This window comes from Myxocyprinus asiaticus, chromosome 5 (genome assembly GCF_019703515.2).
Source record: "Myxocyprinus asiaticus isolate MX2 ecotype Aquarium Trade chromosome 5, UBuf_Myxa_2, whole genome shotgun sequence".
Classification (NCBI taxonomy): domain Eukaryota; kingdom Metazoa; phylum Chordata; class Actinopteri; order Cypriniformes; family Catostomidae; genus Myxocyprinus; species Myxocyprinus asiaticus.
The window spans coordinates 54624801-54650519 of NC_059348.1; the positions used below are offsets into that span (position 1 = coordinate 54624801).

The 25719-nt window shown below is 37.5% G+C and overlaps 1 protein-coding gene and 1 long non-coding RNA gene across 3 annotated transcripts in view; one reads left to right on the forward strand and one right to left on the reverse strand.

Annotated features, from left to right (window-relative positions):
* LOC127441370 (uncharacterized) overlaps positions 1-4278 on the forward strand; it is a 45563-nt gene extending 41285 nt beyond the window's left edge. Inside the window, exon 4 of the long non-coding RNA XR_007897298.1 lies at positions 3640-4278. This is a non-coding gene — a long non-coding RNA (uncharacterized LOC127441370). The remainder of the gene's footprint in view (positions 1-3639) is intronic.
* Positions 4279-12069: 7791 nt separating this feature from the next.
* LOC127441354 (mitochondrial coenzyme A transporter SLC25A42-like) overlaps positions 12070-25719 on the reverse strand; it is a 43759-nt gene continuing 30109 nt past the window's right edge. For both annotated transcript variants that reach the window (XM_051698678.1, XM_051698679.1), the window contains exons 7-9: positions 25508-25624; positions 25205-25356; positions 12070-17183 (exon numbers count right to left, since the gene is read on the reverse strand). In XM_051698678.1, coding sequence (XP_051554638.1) covers positions 16858-17183; positions 25205-25356; positions 25508-25624 — 595 coding nt within the window. In that variant the 3' untranslated portion in view covers positions 12070-16857. The remainder of the gene's footprint in view (positions 17184-25204; positions 25357-25507; positions 25625-25719) is intronic.

A 25719-nucleotide genomic window follows, 5' to 3' on the forward strand; every position in this document is an offset into this window, starting at 1 on the left:
CGAGCTTCATATTTCTGCATTTAAACTTTCAGGTCCACTTGCCCCATAGACTTCCATTGTAAGTGCATTACTGCAAACATGTTTTTTGTGTGTTTGTGTGAGGGATGAGACTAAATTATTTTGTGTCAGTCGACATCATCTGCTGTCTATACTGCTGGAGTTTAACCCAAAATATTCCTTTAACCTGAAATCATTTCCATGCAAACAGAGTGTAGGTATCTGCCATTTAATATTATGTTAAACACCATTATTACATGGCGTTTTGGAATACTCAATTCTGACTGCTCAATGGTGCCATCTAGTGGTCTGATATTTCTGAGTAACAACCGCACATCCAGGTGTTAAATCATTTCGTCGGTCATCAGGATACTGTGCATCATCTTTCAACTTCTCAGATCACCGTGTGACCTCTACAATAAACTAATAATATAATATCAGCTCAAATCGATGTTTTATGTGCATTTATTTATTTATTTGGTTAGTAGCCATGTAATTAGTGGGATAATGTACAGTCAGCTGGTTCCGCTTCGCGTCGGGGTCCCGATCACCTTGTCGGAGTTTATTTTGCGATTACAAACGGATGACTTTACATTATCTCTTACATATGTCTGTTCGGTGCAATCAAGAAGCAATGCATTCCCAGCCTGATGACAATTAAAATTACGTGCAAAATTACAATATGTGGTTCATTACACGAATTGCGGCACTTCTGATGTGAAATGTCCACTGTGAGGCACTAAAAGCGAGTCAGATCTTCTCCCAAACAGGGAGGTTTTTAACATTAATGCTCTATCGAGTTTTAAATCAACAAATCCCCATTATAATCCCCTAATCCACGCACAATCCATGTCATCGTCTCACACACTCTCTCTCGCACCCAGACAGTCTCCTCAAGTGCTAACCAGACACCCGACAACCCCCAACACACATAGAGATTTATTCTCACCCCCTCAGTTGACTTTATATTCAGACTGAAGGCTGCCAGTGGCCCCTCGACTCTTTCTGTCTGCTCTAGTGTGTCTACATTCATTAATATACATCTGTCAGACAACTATAAACAGTTGCATGAGTGTTTAATACTGAGCATGATATTACCATGGTAAAAAAATCTCATTGCCGTTATATAGCAACCGTATAGAGTTGCAGCGTATATGTTCTTCATAATGTGTCAGCTAGAAAGCTTTAAAGAGTACGTAGAGTTATAAAATTATACTCAAAGTAGGCTCGCCTGTGAAACATTTATGCAATAATAGGTCAAATGTGATTTAATCAGAAACTTTGATTTCTGTCGTCATGAAATTCCAGGTTTAATTGGACTAAATCAGACTTTAAAAGCTAATGTCCATTTTAAAGTTTGTAAAGCAAATGATTGTTTTGCATTCATTGGTCCTTATTTATGACACACAAGCAGAACACATTTCTGTGTACATCGTGTATAAAACAATTTTTTCATAAATTGTTGAATGAATGTGACAATTTATGTAAGAATGTTTTTAGATGATTAAAATTTCACAATTTTCAATTAAATGGTTAAAATTGATTTTAAATCACTAAGAATATAAAATAGATAAATAATAATAATAAATAAGTGTAATAAATATAAATATAAAAAAAGATATATTATTTTATGATTTTCTTTTTTATTCAGTGGTTAAAAATGGGTTGAAAGAAATCATTAACAATATAAAATAGATAAATAATAATAATAAATATAATAAAATAAATATTATAATAAAATAGAAAATAGCTAGCATAGATATAATATTTAAAAAATAGATATAATTTATATAATATAATAAAATTAACATTCAGCAAGGATTTAAAGGGATAGTTCATTCAAAAATAAAAATTATGTAATCATTTACTCACCCTCATGTTGTTCCAAATCTTTATGACTTTCTTTCTTCTGTGAAACATGACAGGAGATGGTTTTATATGGTTCAAATTTCACAATTTTCAATTCAGTGGTTAAAAAAATGTGTTGAAACAAATCACTAACAATATATATATATATATATATATATAATACAAATAGATGCAGTAGATATAATATAATAAAATGAACATTCAGCAAGACTTCAAAAGGATAGTTTACCCAAAAATAAAAATTCAGTAATCATTTACTCACCCTCATGTCGTTCCAAACCCGTATGACTGTACTGTCTTCTGAGGAACACAAAAGGAGGTGTAAGCGACAATGTTAGCATCGGTCACCATTCACTTTCATTGCCTCTTTACTCCACTGAAAGTGAATGGTGACCGATGCTAACATTGTCGCTTACACCTCCTTTTGTGTCATACAGGTTTGGATCAACGAGAGTGTGAGTAAATGAAGACAGAATTTTTATTTTTAATGAACATTAAGAAAATTCCAAATGAAAACTCTTGAATATGGTCATTTAAAGCTCATATCTATAAGGTATATTTATATACAGTATGACGTCAGTGATTATACAGGAAAATCTCACATTCTGAAGTGTGTGTTTGTCTAGTTTTATGGTCCCATGGGTCATGTTATCCAGGTCTCAAGTGGTTTCATTTGTCGCCCACACCGAACTCGCCCCGGAACCAGAGGTCACGTTAAAAACCCAGACAGTGTGTGTGTGTGTGTGTGTGTGTGTGTGTGTGTGTGTGTGTTTGAGCGGCCAGGCAGACTGTGCAGTGACCTCAGCCTATACGCAGACACCGAGGTCGTTGTCCTGGGTGATATGAGCTGTGTGTGTGCAGATGCAGACATAATTATTTTTGGGAGATGAGGGTCAGCAGCCACACCTCACCCCACGAAGCATCTCAACGGATTCAGTCGTGCTACATGTCACCAACACCATCGTTAAACAAACCGACCGACAAACTTGAACACTTTTTGTGTCCTTAACATCACTGTAAGACTATATCTGAGGGACTGTTATCAAAGTTTATAGAACAATTTCACTGTCCCTCCTACAGAGTACGTCTATGGGGGTTTATTTCCGCCTATTTTATTGTGTATTTTATTTATAATGTCTAATAATATTTATTTATAATGTCAAACATCATTGACATATATATATATATATATATTTCTTGCAAAAAGAGGAAACAGAATTAGAGATTAGGGTAACATAACAGAAATTATAGTGATATAAATGTACATTAAATAATGTAAAAATTGGAGAAAATAAGTGATTTTTAAGATTTACACGGCTAAATTAAAAAATGGCCTATTTTTAAGATTTGAACATTTCAGTTTCATTAAAAAATTCCATCAAATTTAATTGAGCAATCTTAAACAAAATGTACAATTTATTAAAGTTTTATTAATTTAATTTAGTTAAAGATTACTCAGTTCAATGTAATGGAATTTTGTTAGGAAATTCAAGTGCGTAAATTTTAAAAATAGGCAAAATATTTCTATGAGTGAAAAGGGGTCCAAAATTTGATGGTATTATACATACCATCTTATATTGCCATTTTCATACTATCATATTTTAATGGTTTACCATCATAGTAGTATCCAAAAACTCTATGTATGTTTTTATGGAAATATCATGGTACTGTTTTGTAAAGGAGTGTGTAATATTTATTGCTTTACTTTTTGTCCTGTCATTTTTCCTTACAGAATGATGGATTAATGATGTGTTGTTTTGCTCTGTTCCACAGCACAGACGAGACAGAAGACAAACTTAGATGGACCAGACCTGCTGATGAGTTCCGCTGTTGTCTTGGAGACTCGATGATGTCATTTTTTAAAGACGTTCAGGAGGACCGATTGGGTCAAGTCTTACTAGCAGAACATTTCAGTCCAGTTCTGATGGAAGAAACACACACACACACACCATTTCACAAACATGAGTTTTACCTCTGATTATATGATCTTGTTCATTGACTTCAAATGTAGAAAACTAAAAACATTCTGGAAAATTTCCACAACCATCTGCACAAACACATGGACGCTCTCTCACACAGGTGAGTTCGTAAAACAAGGTAAGTGAATCTAAAACTGCACATAACGTTATTGTCTTTAATATGCTTTGCGTTGCATTTCATCATGTGCATTTCCTGATAACAGCTGCATGTGGTGCATTGTTTTATACACACTGTCTCTTCATGCACTCTGCATGAATAATACAAATTGTAAATGAATATTTCAATAACACTATTGTAGACGTGTAGGCTAAAATGTTTTTTTGAGTCATCTGATTGAAAAATGAATACTGTTAATGAGCAATTAAATATCAGTAAAGCTGTCATTTATCATCTGAGTCTTTGTGAATTGATTATTAATAAAGCAACTACATAAGAGATAGAACTTTGTGTGGCGTGTGAGTACTTCACATTATGGTTTATGCCATTTAATGTGCAATATGAGGCCAGTCTTTTTTAAATGTTTGTACATTTCATGGATATAATGCTGCATTTATACTCGGACTTAAAGTATATTTGTTCAATGGTTAAAGTCTGTAAAATCCTAAATAATAGGCTTATGGATACAGTGAACACACTTGACACAATGTCTAAATGACATTGCATTAAATATCAAAATATCAAAGCAAGTGGAGTCTGCACACCTTTAAAGCAGAGAGAGGTGTGAATATTCATGAACTAACGCAGGTTAATCCTTGGTGCTTTTCTCATGGGTGGCCCTGTTAAATGGTCTAAACAAAGTGCACTGATCTGGTCTATGGGTTTAATCTGGTCTTTTCAACACATGCAGATGGAGGATAAACGTCTGGTCTTGTCAGCTGGTTTGATCTTGTTAGGAACTGAGTGTAAATAGGTTCTCAGACAAAGTCCATATACTTCAAGTGAATCAACACAAAGAACTGAGTTGACTCTACTCAATTGAATCGAGTAATTGCATCTCCAAAACTTGTGTAATTAAGTTCAGTTAACTTGGTGTTCATATACAATGAACTTCACTATTTAAGGTAAGTAGCCTTGACTTAGATTGTTTTAACTTAATAATTTAAATTGAATGGACTTAAATTTAGTTCTTACAGTTACACATCTTAAATAATGACAACTATAGCTGATTTTAGGTCAGTCATTAAATAAACGTATTTCTCCACAGAAATGCATAGACACCTACTTCAGTTGCACATGCATGAGGAGAAATGAGATAGTGTTATCAGGGTCCATCTTGACCAAAGGGGTCACAGGTCACCCTAATGGTGACATCACACTGAACAACTATTTGCAACACAACAACAAAAATAATACTGCAAAAGAGCTAAAACCTCTATGAATTTTCAATAACAACTATTTAAATGCCTCCATATGTTCCCTTTGATCAAGGAAACAATTCAATAATTCAAGCGCAAGGCATTGTGGGTATTCCCTATCGTCTTTAATATTGCACTCAATAGTTTGAGTTATTAACACTTAAATTCTTAAGTCTATGGAATTTTTCAAATAGAAATGAGTTCAAGGAGCTTATATATTTGGGTTATGAGCCCAAAACTTGACATTTTAAGTAATGTTTATTTAAGACAAAGTGATTTTTCCAGTAATGAAAACATTAGGGTTTACAATGGACATACTCAAGTGTACACAAGGGGCGTCACTAGACCCCTGTTGCTGGGGCACGAGCTCCAGTAAAGTTCCTCTATGCACCATTAAAATATTGAACCATATACCAATCTTGCAAATATGGTTTCCTATTCAAAACAAGAGACTGATCGTGACGCCTGTTGAAGCGAACATTTTTCCTCATCAGCGATCTATCTAATCAAATATACCTTCGCCCCCCTGTGCCCCTCCTCTCTCTGTTTGATAGGAGCAATCACTGGGGTGATGAAATTTAACATGGTTTGTCAATGTTTTAAAAATATATATAAAACTCAGATCCAAGTATGAAGTTTGCTATTGCCATCAACTAAAAAGTAACCAATTTTGATTCATAATTTACAAAACTTATGCAAAAAAAATGCTTACAATGCCATTTATTCTAAATTCAGCTGTAAAATTACTAGTGAAGCCAGCCAATAGTTACATTAAGGCTATACAATACTAAAGAAAAAGACTAAATGCTACTCCCAAAGTCACCAGAACTGAATGCTTTGGTGCAGTCATGCCCCAGGACCTCCCTACAAAAAAAGGGGACACTTTATGAATTCTTGGGGGGCCTGTGCCCCAGTGGTGATAATAAAAGTCTACAGACGCCCCTGCTTGACACTCAACTGCTATAGAGTCCTTAGTTTTAGAGCACTGTTATTTGCTAATTGTTTATTTATTAACAATTAAGGCATTTTAATGCGTATTCAGTGTTACATTGGCATAAATAATACATAAATGTTTAGAAATTTCATATAAGCATATTTTTTGTGACCATAAACTAAATATGCACCCTTGAGGCTACTGAAAAATCTGACGACATCACTGAAATGCTTATATAAAATCAGTTTATTAGGGGGGAGATCAGCATTGTAATATAAAAGGACTAGTTTATTCAAAAGTAAACATTCTGTCATTATTTACTTACCTTTATGTTTTCCGTAGAACACAAACGGAAATAAGAATCTTCCCTCCATTTTTAGCGTGTGAACGACAATTCCTCGAGACCACGTCACAAGCTCCAAAAGCGACATACAAGTCATAAAAGTGGTCCATACGACTCGTGCACTATATTACAAGACTTATGAGGTCATACGATAGCTTTGTGTGAGGAACAGATCGGAAAATATGTCGATTTTTAAAGGACATTTTCAAATTCGGACTAACTGGAGGCAGGGGCGGTGCCATGATTTTTTTCACAGGGGGGGCCAGGCAGGGTACCGTATCGCGAGTGTCATATTGTCTGACAGGGGGGTGTGGGGGTGCGGGGAGTGAGTGGAGTGTTGTTTGACTTGGGGGGGTGCAAGTGTTACATCGTCCGACCCGGGGGGGGTCTGTGAGTGTGGGGGGCACATGAGGGGGGAAGCCCCCCCGGGCCCCCCCTCTAGAACCACCACTGACTGAAGGGTCCAGTGAATTGTTTACTCACTATATGATGTGACCAGATCTTTGAATCAACTCAAGAATCAGATCAGGACGATTTGTTCTTTTGTGTCGGTTCTTTACCATCAGCCGCTTTACAAATCGAACTGTGATTCATTCATGGGTTTGAATGACATGAAGGTGAGAAAATATGTGAGTGCAAGGGCATTTACTTTTGGGTGGGCCTCAATAAAAATGGATGGGCAAAGTTTTCGCCCCAGTTTTTTTTATTGTATTTTTTTTACTAATTTTAAAAAATCTGAATTTATGCATTTTTTTACACTATTTTATAAATATATATTTGAAGTCAAAGAAAAACCTCTAAATTAGTCCCAGGCCCACCCAGAATATTAGAGGTTGGTTACGCCACTGTGTGAGTGAGAAAATGTAATTTTTTGAATGAGTCAGTCTTTTCACATGACGATGTTTTTTTTTGTTTTTGGTTGCTGTTCTAAAAGTAGTAAATTCATTTAAGTGCTGCTCTTTCTTTGAGAGAGAAAACGTACCTATTTTTAGTCTCTCTTTTTTTTTTTAGATAATTAAAAACAAACACCCACATAGAGTGCAATAAAATACCTCATGCAAATAATATGAAATAAAGTGCATCGTATATTTTGGTATCTTTTGGGACAATTGTGCTGAAACTTCCATGGACTAAAAGAGGAAAATTGTGTCATTTCTGTGTCTTCAGAATCAGAATCAGAATCAGAATGAACTTTATTGCCAAGTTTGCGTACACATACAAGGAATTTGTCTTGGTGACAGGAGCTTCCAGTGTACAACAATACAAAAACAGCAGCAAGATATAGATAATAATAAAAAATAAAAAATAATTATACACATACGTACAGACGTACAAATCTGTTATATACAGTGCAAGGGAATGTAATGGCAAAAGAGGTAGGGTATGTTGGATAAATATAAATTGACTAAACTGTGTATTGCACATAATTATTGCTCAATGGGGCAATTTAACTGTTCATGAGATGGATAGCCTGAGGGAAAAAACTGTTCCTGTGCCTGACGGTTCTGGTGCTCAGAGCTCTGATGCGTCGGCCAGAAGGCAACAGTTCAAAAAGGTAATGGGCAGGGTGAGTGGGGTCCAGAGTGATTTTTCCAGCCTTTTTCCTCACTCTGGAAGTGTATAGTTCTTGAAGGGAGGGCAGGGGGCAACCAATAATCCTCTCAGCAGTCCGAACTGTCCTTTGTAGTCTTCTGATGTCTGATTTCATAGCTGAACCAAACCAGAATGTAATTGAAGTGCAGAGGACAGACTCAATGACTGCTGAGTAGAACTGTATCAGCAGCGCATGTGGCAGGTTGAATTTCCTCAGCTGGTGAATGAAGTACAACCTCTGCTGGGCCTTTTTCACAATGGAGTCAATGTGTGTCTCCCACTTCAGGTCTTGTGAGATGGTAGTGCCCAGGAACCTGAATGACTCCACTGCTGCCACAGTGCTGTTTAGAATGGTGAGGAGGGTCAGTATTGGGGTGTTCCTCCTGAAGTCCACAATCATTTCCACCGTTTTAAGTGTGTTCAGCTCCAGGTTATTTTGACTGCACCAGTGAGCCAGCCGTTCAACCTCCCTTCTGTATGCAGACTCGTCACCATCTTGGATGAGGCCGATGACAGTAGCTTCAGGAGCTTGACAGAGGGGTCCTTGGTGATGCAGTTGTTGGTGTAGAGGGAGAAGAGTAGTGGGGAGAGCACACATCCCTGGGGGGCACCAGTGCTGATTGTACAGGTGCTGGAAGTGAGTTTCCCCTGTCTCACAAGCTGCTGCCTGTCCGTCAGAAAGCTGGTAATCCACTGACAGATAGACATGGGAACAGAGAGTTGGTTTAATTTAGTCTGGAGAATAGCTGGGATGATGGTGTTGAAAGCCGAACTGAAGTCCACAAAAAGGACCCTTGCGTATGTCCCTAATCTGTCCAGATGTTGCAGGATATGATGCAATCCCATGTTGACTGCATCATCCACAGACCTGTTTGCTCGATAAGCACATTGAAGAGAAACTGGTCTTAATTCCAGTTTGATCTCAATATTTGTTTTTAATTAATATTCAATTGTAACTCGCTTTGGATAAAATGCGTCTGCTAAATGACTAATTGTACATGTAAGATATTTATTTTATTATGTTTATTTTATTATTACATTATTTTTAAATAAGATAACTGACTTTTTTCTGTTTTGGTGTGTTAGGTTAAAATATCCACATTTTTACAGGTTAAAAAACAACATTGTTATATAGGCTACAATTATAATTTGCAACGCAAGAGTGTAAATTAGCATTGGAAATGAAAATGTATGTCAAGCAACCAACAATATATTCCAAAAAAGATTATCTTTTTGTTTTCCCTAATTCTCTTGTTTTTTGGATAATTAATTTGGCAGATTTCATTTGATTTGGTTCATATAATATATACTAAAAACGTATTTATCTTGGAATAGAAGTAGACAGCGTCTTTATTAGAATATTACGATATTTTTGAACTAAAAGGAAATAATTGCATATGCATTCATATTTTGTTTAGTTCTTTTTAATGTATGGTAATTATGTTTATGTCATTTTTTCCACAATAAACCAATTAAACATTGATATGCTGTTCACCAAATAGTACCGCATCATTTTTAATGTAAAGAATCTGTTCATCTATATTTGTGGGTGAATTTGAGCCACTGGCCCTTTAAATAGTAAAATAAAAAACATTTACAGTCCAGCATGGACATCCTCCAATCAGCTGGTTCCACAAGTGTGACATCATTTCCTGTTACATACAGTGAGCCAATAAACATCATGCTCTTCTTCTGCAAACTGTATGATATTTATTAGAATTTTATTGCAAGTGGGATAAAGGAAATGTAGAATTCTAATGACATTTTATATGATAATCTAAAAAATGTTATATTAATGAATCTATAAAGGCTTGTATAATCCAACTGATGACAGAGGGAAGAATGTCTTGATTTAGATGGACATATGGGAACTACATTAGACAGTTTGACATTTTAATCATGGTATTTTATGGCATGTCTGATAATATCAAAATATTTCCTGGAGCAGTGACTTTCTCAAGTGCAGAGGTGAGGGATGTATAGTGTGTGTAAATGTAGCATTTGAAAGCACCAGCATCATTGTCCGCAGTGGCGGGCTGCTGTGTTGTAAATTATTCATGAGCTATTTGAATACACGCAAATACATTGGCACAGCTCCAGGTACCTATGGCAACCATCGGGTAATCCCGCCCACAGCCAGCATCAGCACCGCTCCTGAGTGTCTGTGTATCTGTTCATCATTTGCCCATCATCTGTGTGACAAAATCAGAGTTTGATTCAGCAATAGACAAGTGTTCAAATCACTGACAGTTTTCAATCGATATTCACGGATTTCTATTTAACCAAGCAGTTGTGTAATATAAAACATTTGTATTGTAGAATGAAATCTGCATTAGAGGAGGGTAAATAACAGGTGAAGTTCAGGACATCGTCAGCACACTGAGGTTTCTAAAGTCAAATATGATTATTTATCAGCAGGTGAGTAGCGCCATATATGTTACTTTTATCTCAGTGATACATTTGAAACTGAACTTATTCCGGGTTCAAAAAAAATTGAGCTCAATCGACAGCAACTGTGGCATAATTTTTTATGGATACCACAAAAATTAATTTCGACTCGTCCCTCCTTTTCTTTAAAAAAAAAAAAAACACAAATCTGTGTTCCAGTGAGACACTTACAATGGAAGTGAATGGGGGCCAAATTTTGAACATTAAAATACTCACTTTTTCAAAAGTATAAACACAAGATATAAACAATATGTGTGTTAACATGATTTTAGTGTGATAAAATCGTTTGCTAACCTTTTCTGAGTAACGTTATAGGCAATTTTACAACTTTGTTGCCATGACGACGTAACAGCCGTATACCCTAAAACGATGATTTAAACAACTTTACAGCTCAAATAATACACAAGTGTTAACAGAATAATTAATGTAAGTGCTTTTATAAAATTATCAGCTTCACATTTCTGTCTTTAAACAATCCAAAAATTGGCCCCATTGACTTCCATTGTAAGTGCGTCACTGGAACCTCTCTTTTTGCTTTTTTTTTTTTTAAGAAAAGGAGGGACGAGTCTATATTAATATTTGTGTTAATCAACATTATGCCACAAATGCTGTCCATTGAGCTTAACTTGTATTGAACCCGGAACATTCCTTTAAAGTTTTAAAATGCAGTTATCCAACTATCTCTAGGGTAAAGACCTAATGTGTGCAAAATATCTCAACCATCTGATTTAGTGACAAAATCAAGCTCTGTGTCAATTCAGACCCTTTGGATTAAAATCTCTGTCCCGTGTAGGTACATTTAACTGTTAAAAAGCAATACATTACTAATACTAAATAGTAGTGGAAGTAATAATATAATTACAAGTATTACTCATATAATAATTATATAATTATGTAAGTAAAAGTCACACATTTTTGACTGTTGGTTGAATATCATAAAGGTATGAAACACAAATTAGTTTTGCATATTCAAACAAATTGCTCCCATTTTATAAAACCTGCAGGGCAGTTACTGTAAGTGTATGCATGCCACATCATGTAAAAGAAGTAAAGCCGGGGCTAGTTGTCACACGGGGAAATTGTCACCAGAATTTTATCGCAGTAACTATCTTTTTTTAAACTTCAGATATTTCATATGTCAAACAAAAGAATATTTGTCAAATCAGCATCAATAAACAGATGGCTCCCATTGTGACAACTTACCCCATGTAGTGTGACAACATTCTCTGTGTGTTAAATTAACTTCAGCTTTTTTTCCTGGGCTATGATGGTAGAAATGTTTCATTGCATTTTTAATATCAAGACTTAAAAGTTGATTTCTATACAGACGCCGGGTTTCAAAGTAGTACTGACAAATATTCACTGGAGTAAAAAGTGTGATATCAAGAGACAAAAACTCATTTTAACAAAGACTGCAATTGAATTGTGTCGATGGCGCCATCTAGAGGACAAATCATTTATAAAGTATAATTCTCAGTTTAAACACAGGCAGCAGCACATTTTTCCTCTCCATCATAAAAGGGAAAATATTAATGTGATAAAAACAAAGCTACAATATCATTAGTTTAATATACATTCATTTGGCACAAATCCTTGCAATTTACAAAAACAGTCTTAAATGCTTGAAAACAAGTTATTTTAGTGAGAGTACATTAGACACGTTCAGTACACCTCCTGATCCAGAAACAAACCTTTACATTAAAATATGCATGAATTCAGCAATCCGGAAAAACTGTCAGATTCCAGAAATGGAGTTCCACATTCACTGTGTTGCAATTCTATACTTCCAAATGAACAAACGTACCTGTAGATCAAATACGTTTGCCAGTGTAGACTTCATTTCAGTCAAATCTCACATCACATCTGATTATGTTGTGTCATGATAATTAATCCCTGTATCAGTATTTTGAAAGGTCACTTGGGATGTTTATCTATCATAAATTGCACATAATGCCATTTATTTGCCAAGACATGGATTAGAGTCTTTGTGCTTTAGTGTTCTGTGATTGTCTGGTTAGTAGGTCTATGAAGGGTCGTGATTTTAGCAAGAGCTGACGGGTGAATTTCCATAGTTTCATGACAATTAAGCATGTTTCACACTCAGTTTCTCATAATGCCAGAAAATGCCATTCCAAATACTGCAGTACAGTAATGAAAATGATCATGTCAAGACCATTTTTAGCATATAAATAAGGATAAATTAAATTCAGTACATCAAATACTACCATGATGTATACTTGCAATTTTACTTCACAGATTAATTTATATCATTATCATTATTTTGGATTATATTAGATTTTTTTTCTTTAGCTATACTACTAAGAATTGGTGTATTTTTTAATTATAAAAATAATGACAATGCAAAAACCTTAATGGTCCTAAAAGCAGGCTTCATTTTTTATTATTATTATTATTATTGTTGTTATTATTATTTCTTTTGATTTTGGTGTAAATATCACCTGGACATTTTCTTGACGTTAAATTTTCATGAAATTCAACATAATAATCTCCACACATCGCCGTTGTGCAGCTCCTTAGTACATATTTCACATAATTTAACATTTCTGCTAAGAGAAGTGGCATCTGGAATCAGTATTGTGTTTCTATGTGATTAAATTGCACTAAAAACAAAAAAAAACAAAAAAAAAAAATGTGTATATATATATATATATATATATATATATGCCAACTTTTAAGATTTATGCATTTCAATTTCATTAAAAAAAATTCCACCAAATTGAACAGTGTAATTAACTAAATTAAATTACATATTAAAATAAATTTATTTTTATTTTCTTAAACAATACTCAATTAAATTTGATGGATTTTGTTGAAAAAAATATTATTTTATTTTTATTATTTTGAGTGTGACTAAAACAGAAATTGTATCCTCATAAATAGAATAAAAACTTTGTATATGAGCATGAACAAAAAATAGATTAAAATTAAAAAAAGCTAATGTAAATGTATAATTTCAAATCTCCAAATTCAGTAAATTCTTGAACACAACCTAATGTGCACATTTGACGCCGTAATACTTTTTGTATTTGTGTACACAATTTTGACCGTTTCAAGTGTTAGTAACACTTAAATTCATGTAGAGATGATGTAGATATGTTTATAGCAACCTAGTCTCATAGAATGAACTTACAAACGTACTTTTACGTGCCGCATTCTACGTTTCGCTGCAGTTTCCTGGTGAAATAAACTCTAGAGGCGCAACAACAGCTGTGCATTTTATTCACTTTCACGCAAATCACGAGTACAACTTTATTAACGTGTATTTTTCACTCTATTAGTCACAAAATGCTATGTTATGATATAGAAACACTTTTACTATAACACATTATTTACTATAATTTTCTTCTGTGGTAGCTCGCCTGATAGAGTGCTGCATTTAGTACTCAAAACACTGTAGTTTGAGCCCAGCCAAACACGCTAGCTGACACGTGAGGCGAAAGTGTCATAGAAGCAACACAAAATTATTTAATTGCTCATTTTGTTTTCGGACACTATCGGTTATGTTTAGGTGTTGTTTTAGGGTCGGATGTCTGCTTTGTGTAACTCTCATATCTGTTTTAGGGGGGTACGTTTTACTCATTAAAACCATCAAGATCACTCGCTTTTGGCGCCCCCCACTGGACATTTCACAGGGAAACTGCAGCCAAACGTGTCATTTCGTTTTTGCAAAAATGTTGCAACAGTCATGAGAACAAGTTGGTTTATATGTTTAGTTGTAGTAGCTGTTGTGTTCTCGCTCTCTTTTCAGGCACTTGGGAGTCCAAACATGATGTGCGAGACGCTAAACACGCATCACAGACAGTAAAACACTGAAGCTGAAGACAAACACTCTCATTAAGTCAGTCAGCGTTATGCACGACAACATATACAGCAAGTGCAAAGTTTAAAGACAGAGGCAACAGACAGATCAGACACTCAAAACATCATAAACACACACACACACACACACACACACACACACACAACTCTGCTGTATGTCTCTAAACATCTCTCTAAATATATAGAGATCACTTTACTCCACTGTCATGGGTCAGCTGACCTTTCTTTGGTTCTGAGTCACTAAAGGGTAAAAGGTTAACAGGGTTATTTCACCCAAAAAATGAACATTTGTCATCATTTACTCACCCTCATGTTGTTCCTGTATGACTGCGATTAGTTTTATGTTTAACAGTATGTTCATGACTCTCTATTCAATATAATGAAAGTGAATGGGGACTGAGGGTGACAAGCTCCAAAAAGGACAAAAACACCATAAGAAAATCTGCATGAATGTAATCCATATGACTCATGCACTCTATTCTAAGTCTTCTGAAGTCATACGATAGCTTAGTCATTCTTCACAGAAACTCCACCTCTCTGCCAGAGCTCTCAAATCTCATTTGCACTCCTGCATATTCAAACTTGGCACGTTGCAGTCAGTTACCAATAGCATTCTGTATCACTGATATCAAACCTGGGGCGACACGTTTTCTCAAAGCAGATTGAGAATAAAAATAACGCAAATGAGAAATTTAGGGAGTGAGAAAATGTCTGTTCCCCCTCACAAAGCTATCGTATGGCTTCAGAAGACTTGGAATTAGGAGTGGGTGACATATCAAATATTCATGATATAATGGCAATGATTTTGCTGATTTTAATGCGCTTTTTATTTGGCCATTTAGTTTCATAAAGAGCGCATCAGAAGACTAATTTCATGATCCTTTAGGGCTGCACAATGAATCAAAATAACATCAAAATGTCGATACCATCATATGCGCTGCGATTAAAGACAGATCAACATGTTTTGTGTTTGCTTCAGAATAAACGCTGATCTGTGCATGCGCAGGGCTCATGGTGCTTTCAGCGCTTTTAGAACAGTTCACGTACATTGTGAAAGAAAAGTACTGCAGGTTTAAGCACTCGTGCAAAGTTATTATACATATCTACAAATGAGGCATAGTATAACAGAAAAGGAGAAGACAGCGTATCACCAGATGAGGAACATTGCAAACTTTTAAATAAACACTGCACTTTCAGTGTCAAAATAAAAGCTCCAGATGAAGTAAATTGGACGGAAATATATTCCTTTTATATCAAATCTAATCCTCAAAATAATAAAGATAATTACATATTATATTATATTAATAAACTTAACTGGGTCCCACAGTAATAAGTTTGTATTATGCAATATGCATAATAAAAAAAAAATGTTTTATTAAAAATGCATAAAGGTAAATAATGCTTTAAATAATTATAAATCGATTTTTATTTAATGCCTTTAAAATATTAAATATTTTTGGCTACAATGGCTGTTTGGATGAAATGATGGTTCCTCTTATTTAAAAAAAAAAATACATATAACTTTTGAGCCATGTAAGAGCAAATACATAATTATTGAGAAATGTATCGAATAGCGTCAATCGGCTGAAAAATATTGAGATATTATTTTTGTAGCCATATCACCAAGTACTAGGAATACAGCGCACAAGTCATCTGGATTTTATTTATTTTTTTGGCTTGTTTGCCATATTTAAGCCATGTCCTCACTAATGTGTTTAAGTTGGAAGCCTTCGTTTCAGTTTCCTAACGTCATCGTTTTCCAAAGTTTGCAGTAACGGAGAAGTCTCTGTTTTCGGTGGAGGAAAATGTCATTCCAGCATGGATGAGAGGTGTAAATGTAGCGTAATTAATGCATTTTCAAATGAAACCTTTGCAGAAACATTGTTGCTAAACAACATCTTTTGTTGTCTACAGCGGAAAAAAGTAACAGGTTTGGAAAGACATGAGGATGAGTAAATGATGACAGATAAATTTTTTTTACTTGTGTGAAACCACAAGCAGTACCGTAGATGAAGCCAGTTTTTCATTTGATACGCTGAGATACTGTATTTCGGTATAAAGGAAAATACTGTAAGCACCGCATACCATGCGTGTCCAGAAAGACATGTAGGACAGTAAATATTGCACATACAGCACGTAAGGTCTGTGACGGCAGTAGATGCTGGACATCCATTCAGTGTCTCTGTATCAAACACACTTTTTCATCAGAAAATCAAAATCTAAACCGTTCATATCATAATCCAGCACACATTGTTCAAACTATTAGGGTTCTGCATTTGCGTGTGAAAGATGCCACACTTCCACTACTCTTCATTGGCAACATATGCTCCAGGCTAAAAAGTAAACATCTCTTTTCATTTTCTTGCAGCACAGGCTCTACGTTGTCACTCATGAAAGCCATCTGATGCCTTGATGCTACAATGAAACACTTGCATCACAGCAAATTCTTCATTACGGATGTAATTCCGTCTTCTTGTCTCTCTGCTGCCCCCTGCAGCCTACCGTGCATTATTACCCAACTGCTGAAATTTGCCCAAGAGGATCTGTGTTACGTCAAAGGTCATGAAGCTGATACCAACTGCTATTGGACCTTTGACCCAGTTCATACTCAGGCCCTTGTAGAGGCCGCGGATGACGCCCTCCTCTGCTACGATCTCCCACATGGTGCCGCCGATGGTGCTGTAGGTGTGGCCGGTGACACCCGCTGTCTGCATGCGTCTGCGGACCACGTCCAGCGGGTAGGAGGCAGACTGACCGATCAGCCCCGCACACGCTCCAAACGCCAGACGCTCGTACGAGTACGGCTGTAGGCGGCCCGTTCGTTCTGAAACAGCGAGAGGAAAGAACAAATCACCGAAGGTTATGAAAACTATTGCGAAAAAGTACACTTCAAACTACATTTTTTTTTTTATTAACTACAATAAAAATAAAAAATATGTTTTCAAAACAATGGAAACTAAACTGCAACTATAATGTGATAGACCAGTCACGAGGTTATCATTAAATAAAACTATTACGAAAACAACAAAAAAAGCATTTAAGTAACAATGTGAGTTTGTAAAAGAACAAAAACAGAACTGCAAATATAAAATGAAAGATGAGTCACTCATGTCCAAAGAAAAAGACGCACATAAGGTTATCGTAAAAAAAATATTACAAACAAAAAATGCATGTTAACTAAAATAAAAATTACAAATAATCTGCATCTATAATGTACACTACAATACAAACAAAAACTACATCGAATTACACATTTAAACATTTTCGCTTTCATATTTTAAATCAATAAAAAAACTACATAGAATTATATAATTATACATGTTCACTTTCTGACTTTCTACATAGAATAAGGGCACTAGTGTGCATGCATATGGATTAGACATGTTTGGTCAGTGCTCCTCTCTGAGGCCTCGACAAAATTGTTATTATACCGTGCTTTATTCACTTACAGGCCACTAGTGCGTGCCTACTCTCCCAATTTAAACTAAGTGTACAGAAAAGTCTGATAATGCCGAAGCCATACGTCGCCAACAAAGCCAGGGCCATTGACGTCCAAGCCAGCTAATGCTAATTCCGATGACGGGCCTGCAAACCACTCTCCTACCACGTCGGAGAAACCACCAGACAAAACTTATGCCATGTGCAAGGAATTATGCCAGGAGATGTCCAAGTCAGTTCTAAACACTTTGATGCTTCTGAATCCAGCTTCCAGAAGCTTGTGGCCTCGCAGGCTGATCTACAAGCCTGTGTGGCTAACCAAAAGCTAACCGCTAGCGACTTCAAAGCACGCATACAAGAGCTAGAAGCTAAGTATTCAGAACTTGTGAAACAGAACAGCTCCAAACTAAAGTGCTAGATCTAGAATCTCGCTGTCTGAGACGGGGCCTGGGAAGCTCAGCGAGTGTTGACACTGACAACCACCCCTGGAGTCGCGAGTTCGAATCCAGGGTGTGCTGAGTGACTCCAGCCAGGTCTCCTAAGCAACCATCATCATCATCATCATCATCGTCACATGGGGTAACCTTCTCGTGGTCACTATAATGTGGTTCTCGCTCTCGGTGGGGCGAGTAGCGAGTTGTGCGTGGATGCCGCGGAGAATAGCGTGAAGCCTCCACATGCGCTACATCTCCATGGTAACGCGCTCAAAAAGTCATGTGATAAGATGCGTGGATTGACGGTCTCAGACGTGGAGGCAATGGAGATTCGTCCTCCGCCACCCGGACTGAAGCGAGTCACTACACCACCACGAGGATTTAGAGCACATTGGGAATTGGGCATTCCAGATTTTCCCGAGGTGATGTCCCAACGTCGCGCCTTCCAGGATGTAATCAAACTCAACAGGACAGAGGAGTCAAGCACACCCTACGGTACCCGGCCAGGCTTCATATCCACCACCACCATGACGGAGGAGTGCCTACAGTCTTTGTTGACCTGAAGGAGGCAGCATGGTTCCTGGAAAGGAACAATACACATACAGGGGAGGAGACTCACACCCGGTTGCTGTTCATTCAGCTTTCAATCGTGCTTGTTTACATACTGGGACAGGGGGAGAGAATTGTTTGTCATATGCAGTTTAATAATGCCATATGCTGCACTGGGACTTGACGGCAGAGAACATTTTACATGTACTTGCAGTTATACTGGTTGATTTTGAGTTGGTGTTATGAATGCACAGTTTCAAGTGCAGGCACTGGACATTTCTCCCTTAACCCAAAGAGCATTACTTTGTCCAACAGTATCATGCTACCCATGTGTAAACCCTCGGAGAGGGTGGTCTGTGTTAGAGTAGCAGAGATAACTATCTGCCCGGAAGCTTCTTTCTGGATGGAAATGGGGAACTTGTGTCCGGTTCCGGGAGACACGAGGGGGGGTGGGGGGGTGTGTGTGTTGTTCTTGTTGATGGCTCAGACATGTATGTTTATTTTTTCCTATATTGTGTTCTTATGAGGCTGCCAGTCGCTTTACATTTTACATGTGCCCAACTATAATAATTTCTCTCTTACTTTCACAAGCAGAGGTCTCACGGTAGAACGCAGGTGGGAAGCAGAGATATCACAATAGTCTCGTGGAACGTTAAGGGGCTCGGCCATTCGGTTAAGAGGGATAAAGTCTTTAGACATCTTGAATCACTATCTGCAGATGTAATTTTCCTGCAGGAAACCCATATCAAAGCAACTGAACAACACAGACTGAGGTGCAGTTGGATAACGCAGGTTTACCAGTCACCTTTCTCCTCTCATGCTCGTGGTGTGGCTATTCTCTTTAGGAAAAACATTCCATTTCGACTCACCTCTATGATCACCGACCCTCATGGCAGATATATCATCGCCTCTGGAACCATTAATTAGTTTCCGTTAACCTTTCTCAACATTTACGGTCCAAACATTGATGAGCCAAATTTTTCAGGAAGGTTTTCAATTGCTTCCAGATGCCAGCAATTCAAACATAATAATCGGAGGTGACCTGAACTGATATCTGGACCCCTATCTAGACAGACTGTCCTCCGGCCCGCCCCATACTATCACGTGCAGGTCCTAGACAACCTGATTAAGTCCAGGAATTTGGTAGACATCTGGAGAGTTCAACACCCCACCGATAGGGATTATTCTAATTATTCTCTTGTTCACAAATCCTATAGCAGAATAGACTATTTTTTGGTTGATTCTCATTTAATCTCCCACATCATGGATACAAAATACCACAACATATTAATCGCTGACCATAATCTCTAGACCATGTCCTTAAATCTCTCACTTCCTAAACAAACTTATTCCTGGTGTTTCAACCCTTCCTTACTCACTGATAAAAAAATTCATAGAAAACATTACCACCAGATTACAAGACTTACCAGGCATACCAGGCATCAAAATCCCCTGAAGACTATAATAAGATAATGGAGCTCAAATATGAGTACAACTGTATCCTGGGTGGTCAAATAAACAACCACCTCTTAAAACTAAGACAAAAGCATTTCGAGATGGGAGACAAGCCGGTAGGCTCCTGGCGCGGCATCTTAGGGGTGCCCAGGCCTCCAGGTCAATTCACCGCATCACATTGAGGGCAGGCACCCTGTTATCTAACCCGAAAGATATAAACATCTGCTTTAAAGAGTTTTATAGTGAACTCTACACTTCCAAAAGTGGCGCCACTCATTCTGACTTGAATGACTTCTTTTATCCTCTTGTAATGCCCAAACTTAGCGACACTGCCAGGGAGGGCCTAGACTCCGATTTCACATTAGAAGAAATAACCACTGCCATTAAATCATTTCCACCTGGCAAGGCAGCGAGGCCAGATGGATTCGGCTGCAAATTCGATAAGAAATTCTGTGATACTCTCGCCCCGCTCCTCCTCAGAATGATAATTAACTCTAAGAGAGATAAAGCCTTGCCCAAAACACCGTATGAGGCCAATATCTCCCTCATCTTAAAGAAAGGTAAAGAGGAAATAGACCCGGCCAGCTATAGGCCCATTGCACTCCAGAACTTTGATAGAAAGGTAATCACTAAAATGTTGGCTAACCGTTTAAACAAGCACTTGTCATCTATCATTCATCCTGATAAATCAGGGTTCATCCTGGGCAGGTTCTCTTTCTCTAATGTCAGACGCCTCCTTAATACCATGTACACTGATCATGGGGAAGTCAGTGGAGCAGCAATCCTATCCCTGGATGCACAGAAGGCCTTTGACCAGGTCGATTGGCCCTACATGTTTGAGTCATTGTATAGATTTGGGTTTGGCAAGCCATTTATATCCTGGGTTAAACTGATATACGCCAGCCCAATGTGTTCTATCTTAACTAATGGCGACAAGTATGTTTCCTTAACACCGTTCAGTCCAGCAGGATTGCCCCCTCTCACCGGCCCTCTTCGCCACTGCGATAGAGCTCCTCACCCTAAGCATTAGATATCATCCAAACATTGTGGACCTCAAAGTGGGAGGCATGGAAACACTCATTAGTTTATATGCCAACAACGTGATATTGTATTTGAACAATTCAGAAAAATCAGTCCCCGCTCTCCTAGATTTAATCACTTCCTTTGGCAGGCTATCAGGATACACATTCAACTGGACAAAAAGTAGTATCACGTTTTTGTTTTTGGAAAGTACTCCGTTCAAAATAGTCACCATACTTATCTCAGCTTGATAACACCCAAGGACCTTAAACTAATATTTAAACTAAATTTTGCCGAGTTTATTTCAAAACTCAAACAGAACATAGAAAGTTGGAAAATCTCACCTTTGTCTATGATAGGCCGTATAAATTCAACTAAAATGGTCTCTCACCAGGTTCCTCTATTTTTGTCAAAATTGCCCCATTTTTCTCACATCAGCTTTCTTCAAAGAATTGGACTCCATAATTCTGTCTTACATTTGGAATTATAAGAATCACAGGATCTCGAAAATTCACTTACAAAAGTCCAAATCTGAAGGAGGACTGGGTTTACCCATATTTAAACATTATTATTATTGGGCTGCCAATGCTAGGGCTCTAATGTTCTGACACCAGGGGACTCTGGGTGACTTGGCCTCTGAGGCCCCCTTGTGGCTATATATGGAGGCTAACTAGGTTGCCAACTCTTCCCTGCCAGCCATGCTGTTTTGTAAGTTAGAGAAGCCCGGGGCCTTAAAGAGGCTAAGTATTGTCATGGAGAAACTCTGTTAGTATCCTAAACCAGGTTAGAAGTGTTCTGGGCCTGCCGGAGACATCTTTCCAAACACCAATTTGTTTCAATCACTCCTTTTTACCCCTGTGGTCCGACAAAACCTATCATGCCTGGAGGGAGAAGGGTTTAGTTTCCATCGAAGATCTGTATATCGAGGGACGATTTAGATCATTTAGTCAGTTGAAAGAGAAATTTGAGCTGCCTCACACACATTTTTTCCACTACGTGAAACCAGAGATTTGTATCTCCGAAATCCTCCCAGGGAGGCATACATTTTTTGATACTCTAAAGAACCCTTCTGACTCCAGGCATCCTGTTCAAAGTTTGTATGTTTGTTTGATGATTATGCTACAGCCTCCACTGTGAGGCTCAGGGAGGCCTGGAGAGGGGAACTGGGCACTGAACTTTCCGAAGCTGCATGGGACAAGAGTCTGTCTATGATACAGGCCTGCTCTGTTAACAGCAGACACCAACTGATCCAGTTCAAAGTTGTCCACCGTCTTCACTATTTTAAATCCAGGCTGCATAAAATGTTCCCCTGTCTCACAGATGTCAAGTTACGAAGGGCACGTTGTCCCACGCTTTCTGGTTCTGCCCTTCACTGTCTGGATTCTGGCTAAAAATATTTAACTGGTATTCAAAGGCCTATAATAGGACCTTTCCCCTGGGTCCCGGATTCGCCATCTTCAGCTGCTCACAGTCCACCCTCTGCCTCCCTGTAGCCATACAACAGTCTTTAATGCTGTGGATGATTGTCACCAAAAGACTCGTTTTGAGGGAATGGAAATTGCTACCACACAGAATTAGACATTTAAACATTTTCGCTTTTGGATTTTCAATTAAAAAAACTACACAGAATTAAACAAACATTTTCGGATTTTCAATAAAAAAAAATACACAGAATTAGACAAACATTTTCGCTTTTGGATTTTCAATAAAAAAAAACTACACAGAATTAGACAAACATTTTCGGATTTTCAAAAAAAAAACGACAGAATTAGACAAACATTTTCGTTTTTGGATTTTCAATTAAAAAACTACACAGAATTAGACAATTAAACATTTTCGCTTTTGGATTTTCAATAAAAAAACGACACAGAATTAGACAAACATTTTCACTTTTGGATTTTCTTTTTTTTTAAATTTTTCTTTTTTGGGGGGGGGGGGATTTTTCCCGTTTCTCCCAATTTGGAATGGCCAATTCCCAATGCGCTCTAAGTCCTCGTGGTCGCATAGTGACTCGCCTCAGTCCGGGTGGCGGAGGACGAATCCCAGTTGCCTCCGCATCTGAGACAGTCAACCCGCGCATCTTATCACGTGGCTTGTTGAGCGCGTTGCCACGGAGACATATAGCGTGTGTGGAGGCTTCACGCCATCCAGCACGGCAACCACGCTCAATTCACCACGCGCCCCACCGAGAACAAAACACATTATAGCGACCACGAGGAGGTTACCCCATGTGACTCTACCCTCCCTAGCAACCGGGCCAATTTGGTTGCTTAGGAGACCTGGCTGGAGTCACTCAGCATGCCCTGGGATTCGAACTAGCGAACTCCAGGGGTGGTAGCCAGCGTATTTTACCACTGAGCTACCCAGGCCCCGACGCTTTTGGATTTTCAATAAAAAAAACTACACAGAATTAGACAATTAATCATTTTCACTTTTGGAATTTCAATTAAAAAACTACACAGAATTAGACAAACATTTTTGCTTTTGGATTTTCAATAAAAAACGACACAGAATTAGACAAACATTTTCACTTTTGGATTTTCTTTTTTTTTTACTTTTTTTTTGGGGGGGGATTTTTTCCCCTTTTTCTCCCAATTTGGAATGCCCAATTCCCAATGCGCTCTAAGTCCTCGTGGTTGCATAGTGATTCGCCTCAGTCCGGGTGGCAGAGGACGAATCTCAGTTGCCTCCGCGTCTGAGACAGTCAACCCGCGCATCTTATCACGTGGCTTGTTGAGCGCGTTGCCACGGAGACATAGCGCGTGTGCAGGCTTCACGCCATCCACCGCGGCAACCACGCTCAATTCACCACGCGCCCCACTGAGAACAAAACACATTACAGCGACCACGAGGAGGTTACCCCATGTGACTCTACCCTCCCTAGCAACCGGGCCAATTTGGTTGCTTAGGAGACCTGGCTGGAGTCACTCAGCACGCCCTGGGATTCGAACTAGCAAACTAGCGAACTCCAGGGGTGGTAGCCAGCGTATTTTACCACTGAGCTACCCAGGCTTTTCAATAAAAAAAAACTACCCAGAATTAGACAAACATTTCGCTTTTGGATTTTCGATTAATAAACTACACAGAATTAGACAAACATTTTCAGATTTTCAATAAAAAAAATTACACAGAATTAGACAAACATTTTCGCTTTCGTAATTTTCAATAAAAAAACTACACAGAATTAGACAATTAAACATTTTCACTTTTAGATTTTCAATAAAAAACTACACAGAATTAGACAAACGTTTTCGCTTTTGGATTTTCAATAAAAAACTACACAGAATTAGACAATTAAACATTTTCGCTTTTGGATTTTCAATAGAAAAAACTACACACAATTAGACAAACGTTTTCGGATTTTCAATTAAAAAAACTACACAGAATTAGACAAACATTTTCGCTTTTGGATTTTCAATAAAAAAACTACACAGAATTAGACAAACATTTTCGCTTTCGTAATTTTCAATAAAAAAACTACACAGAATTAGACAATTAAACATTTTCGCTTTTGGATTTTCAATAGAAAAAACTACACACAATTAGACAAACGTTTTCGGATTTTCAATTAAAAAAACTACACAGAATTAGACAAACATTTTCGTTTTCAGATTTTCAATAAAAAACTACACAGAATTAGACAATTAAAAATTTTTGCTTTTGGATTTTCAATGAAAAAACTACACAGAATTAGACAATTAAACATTTTCACTTTTAGATTTTCAATAAAAAACTACACAGAATTAGACAAACATTTTCGTTTTCAGATTTTCAATAAAAAAACTACACAGAATTAGACAAACATTTTCGTTTTCGGATTTTCAATCAAAAAACTACACAGAATTAGACAATTAAACATTTTTGCTTTCGTACTTTTAGTAAAAGACAAATGTTGTCAGACACATAATGTAATAAAAATAATACACACACAATTGCAGTCAGCTTCTACCTGCATGGAGTTTCTTTAGGGTCTCGTAGGTGAAGAAACTGAGCCCAGCATACGGTATGACGCCCAGTATAGTAGGAGTGAATCCCCTATAGATGGTCTTCAGTCCCTCCTCACGAGAGATACGCACAAACACATGCAGGATGTTACTGTACCTGAGAATAAATTGCACAATAACATCACACAAGAACATTTTAAATGTCTATTGTAAGCAGAACGTCCAATGACATCACATTTATAATAAACTGGTCAGTGGTAGCTTATTTTCATCAGTGAGATGTATATACGTTTTTCTGTATTTCTTACATCTCTTTGGCCGTGACGGCCATGCGTGCACGGACCATGTCCAGTGGGTATGTGAGCATGGCAGCTGTAGTGCCTGCCAATGAACCAGCCAGCAGTCTTGGCACAGGAGGCAGAGCTCTTGAAAAGAGGGCACAAACTAACACTGGTAACTCAAACATTCACTGTAACTTAAACTGGCTGGACAGTAAACATTGTTTACCATAAAACCTGTA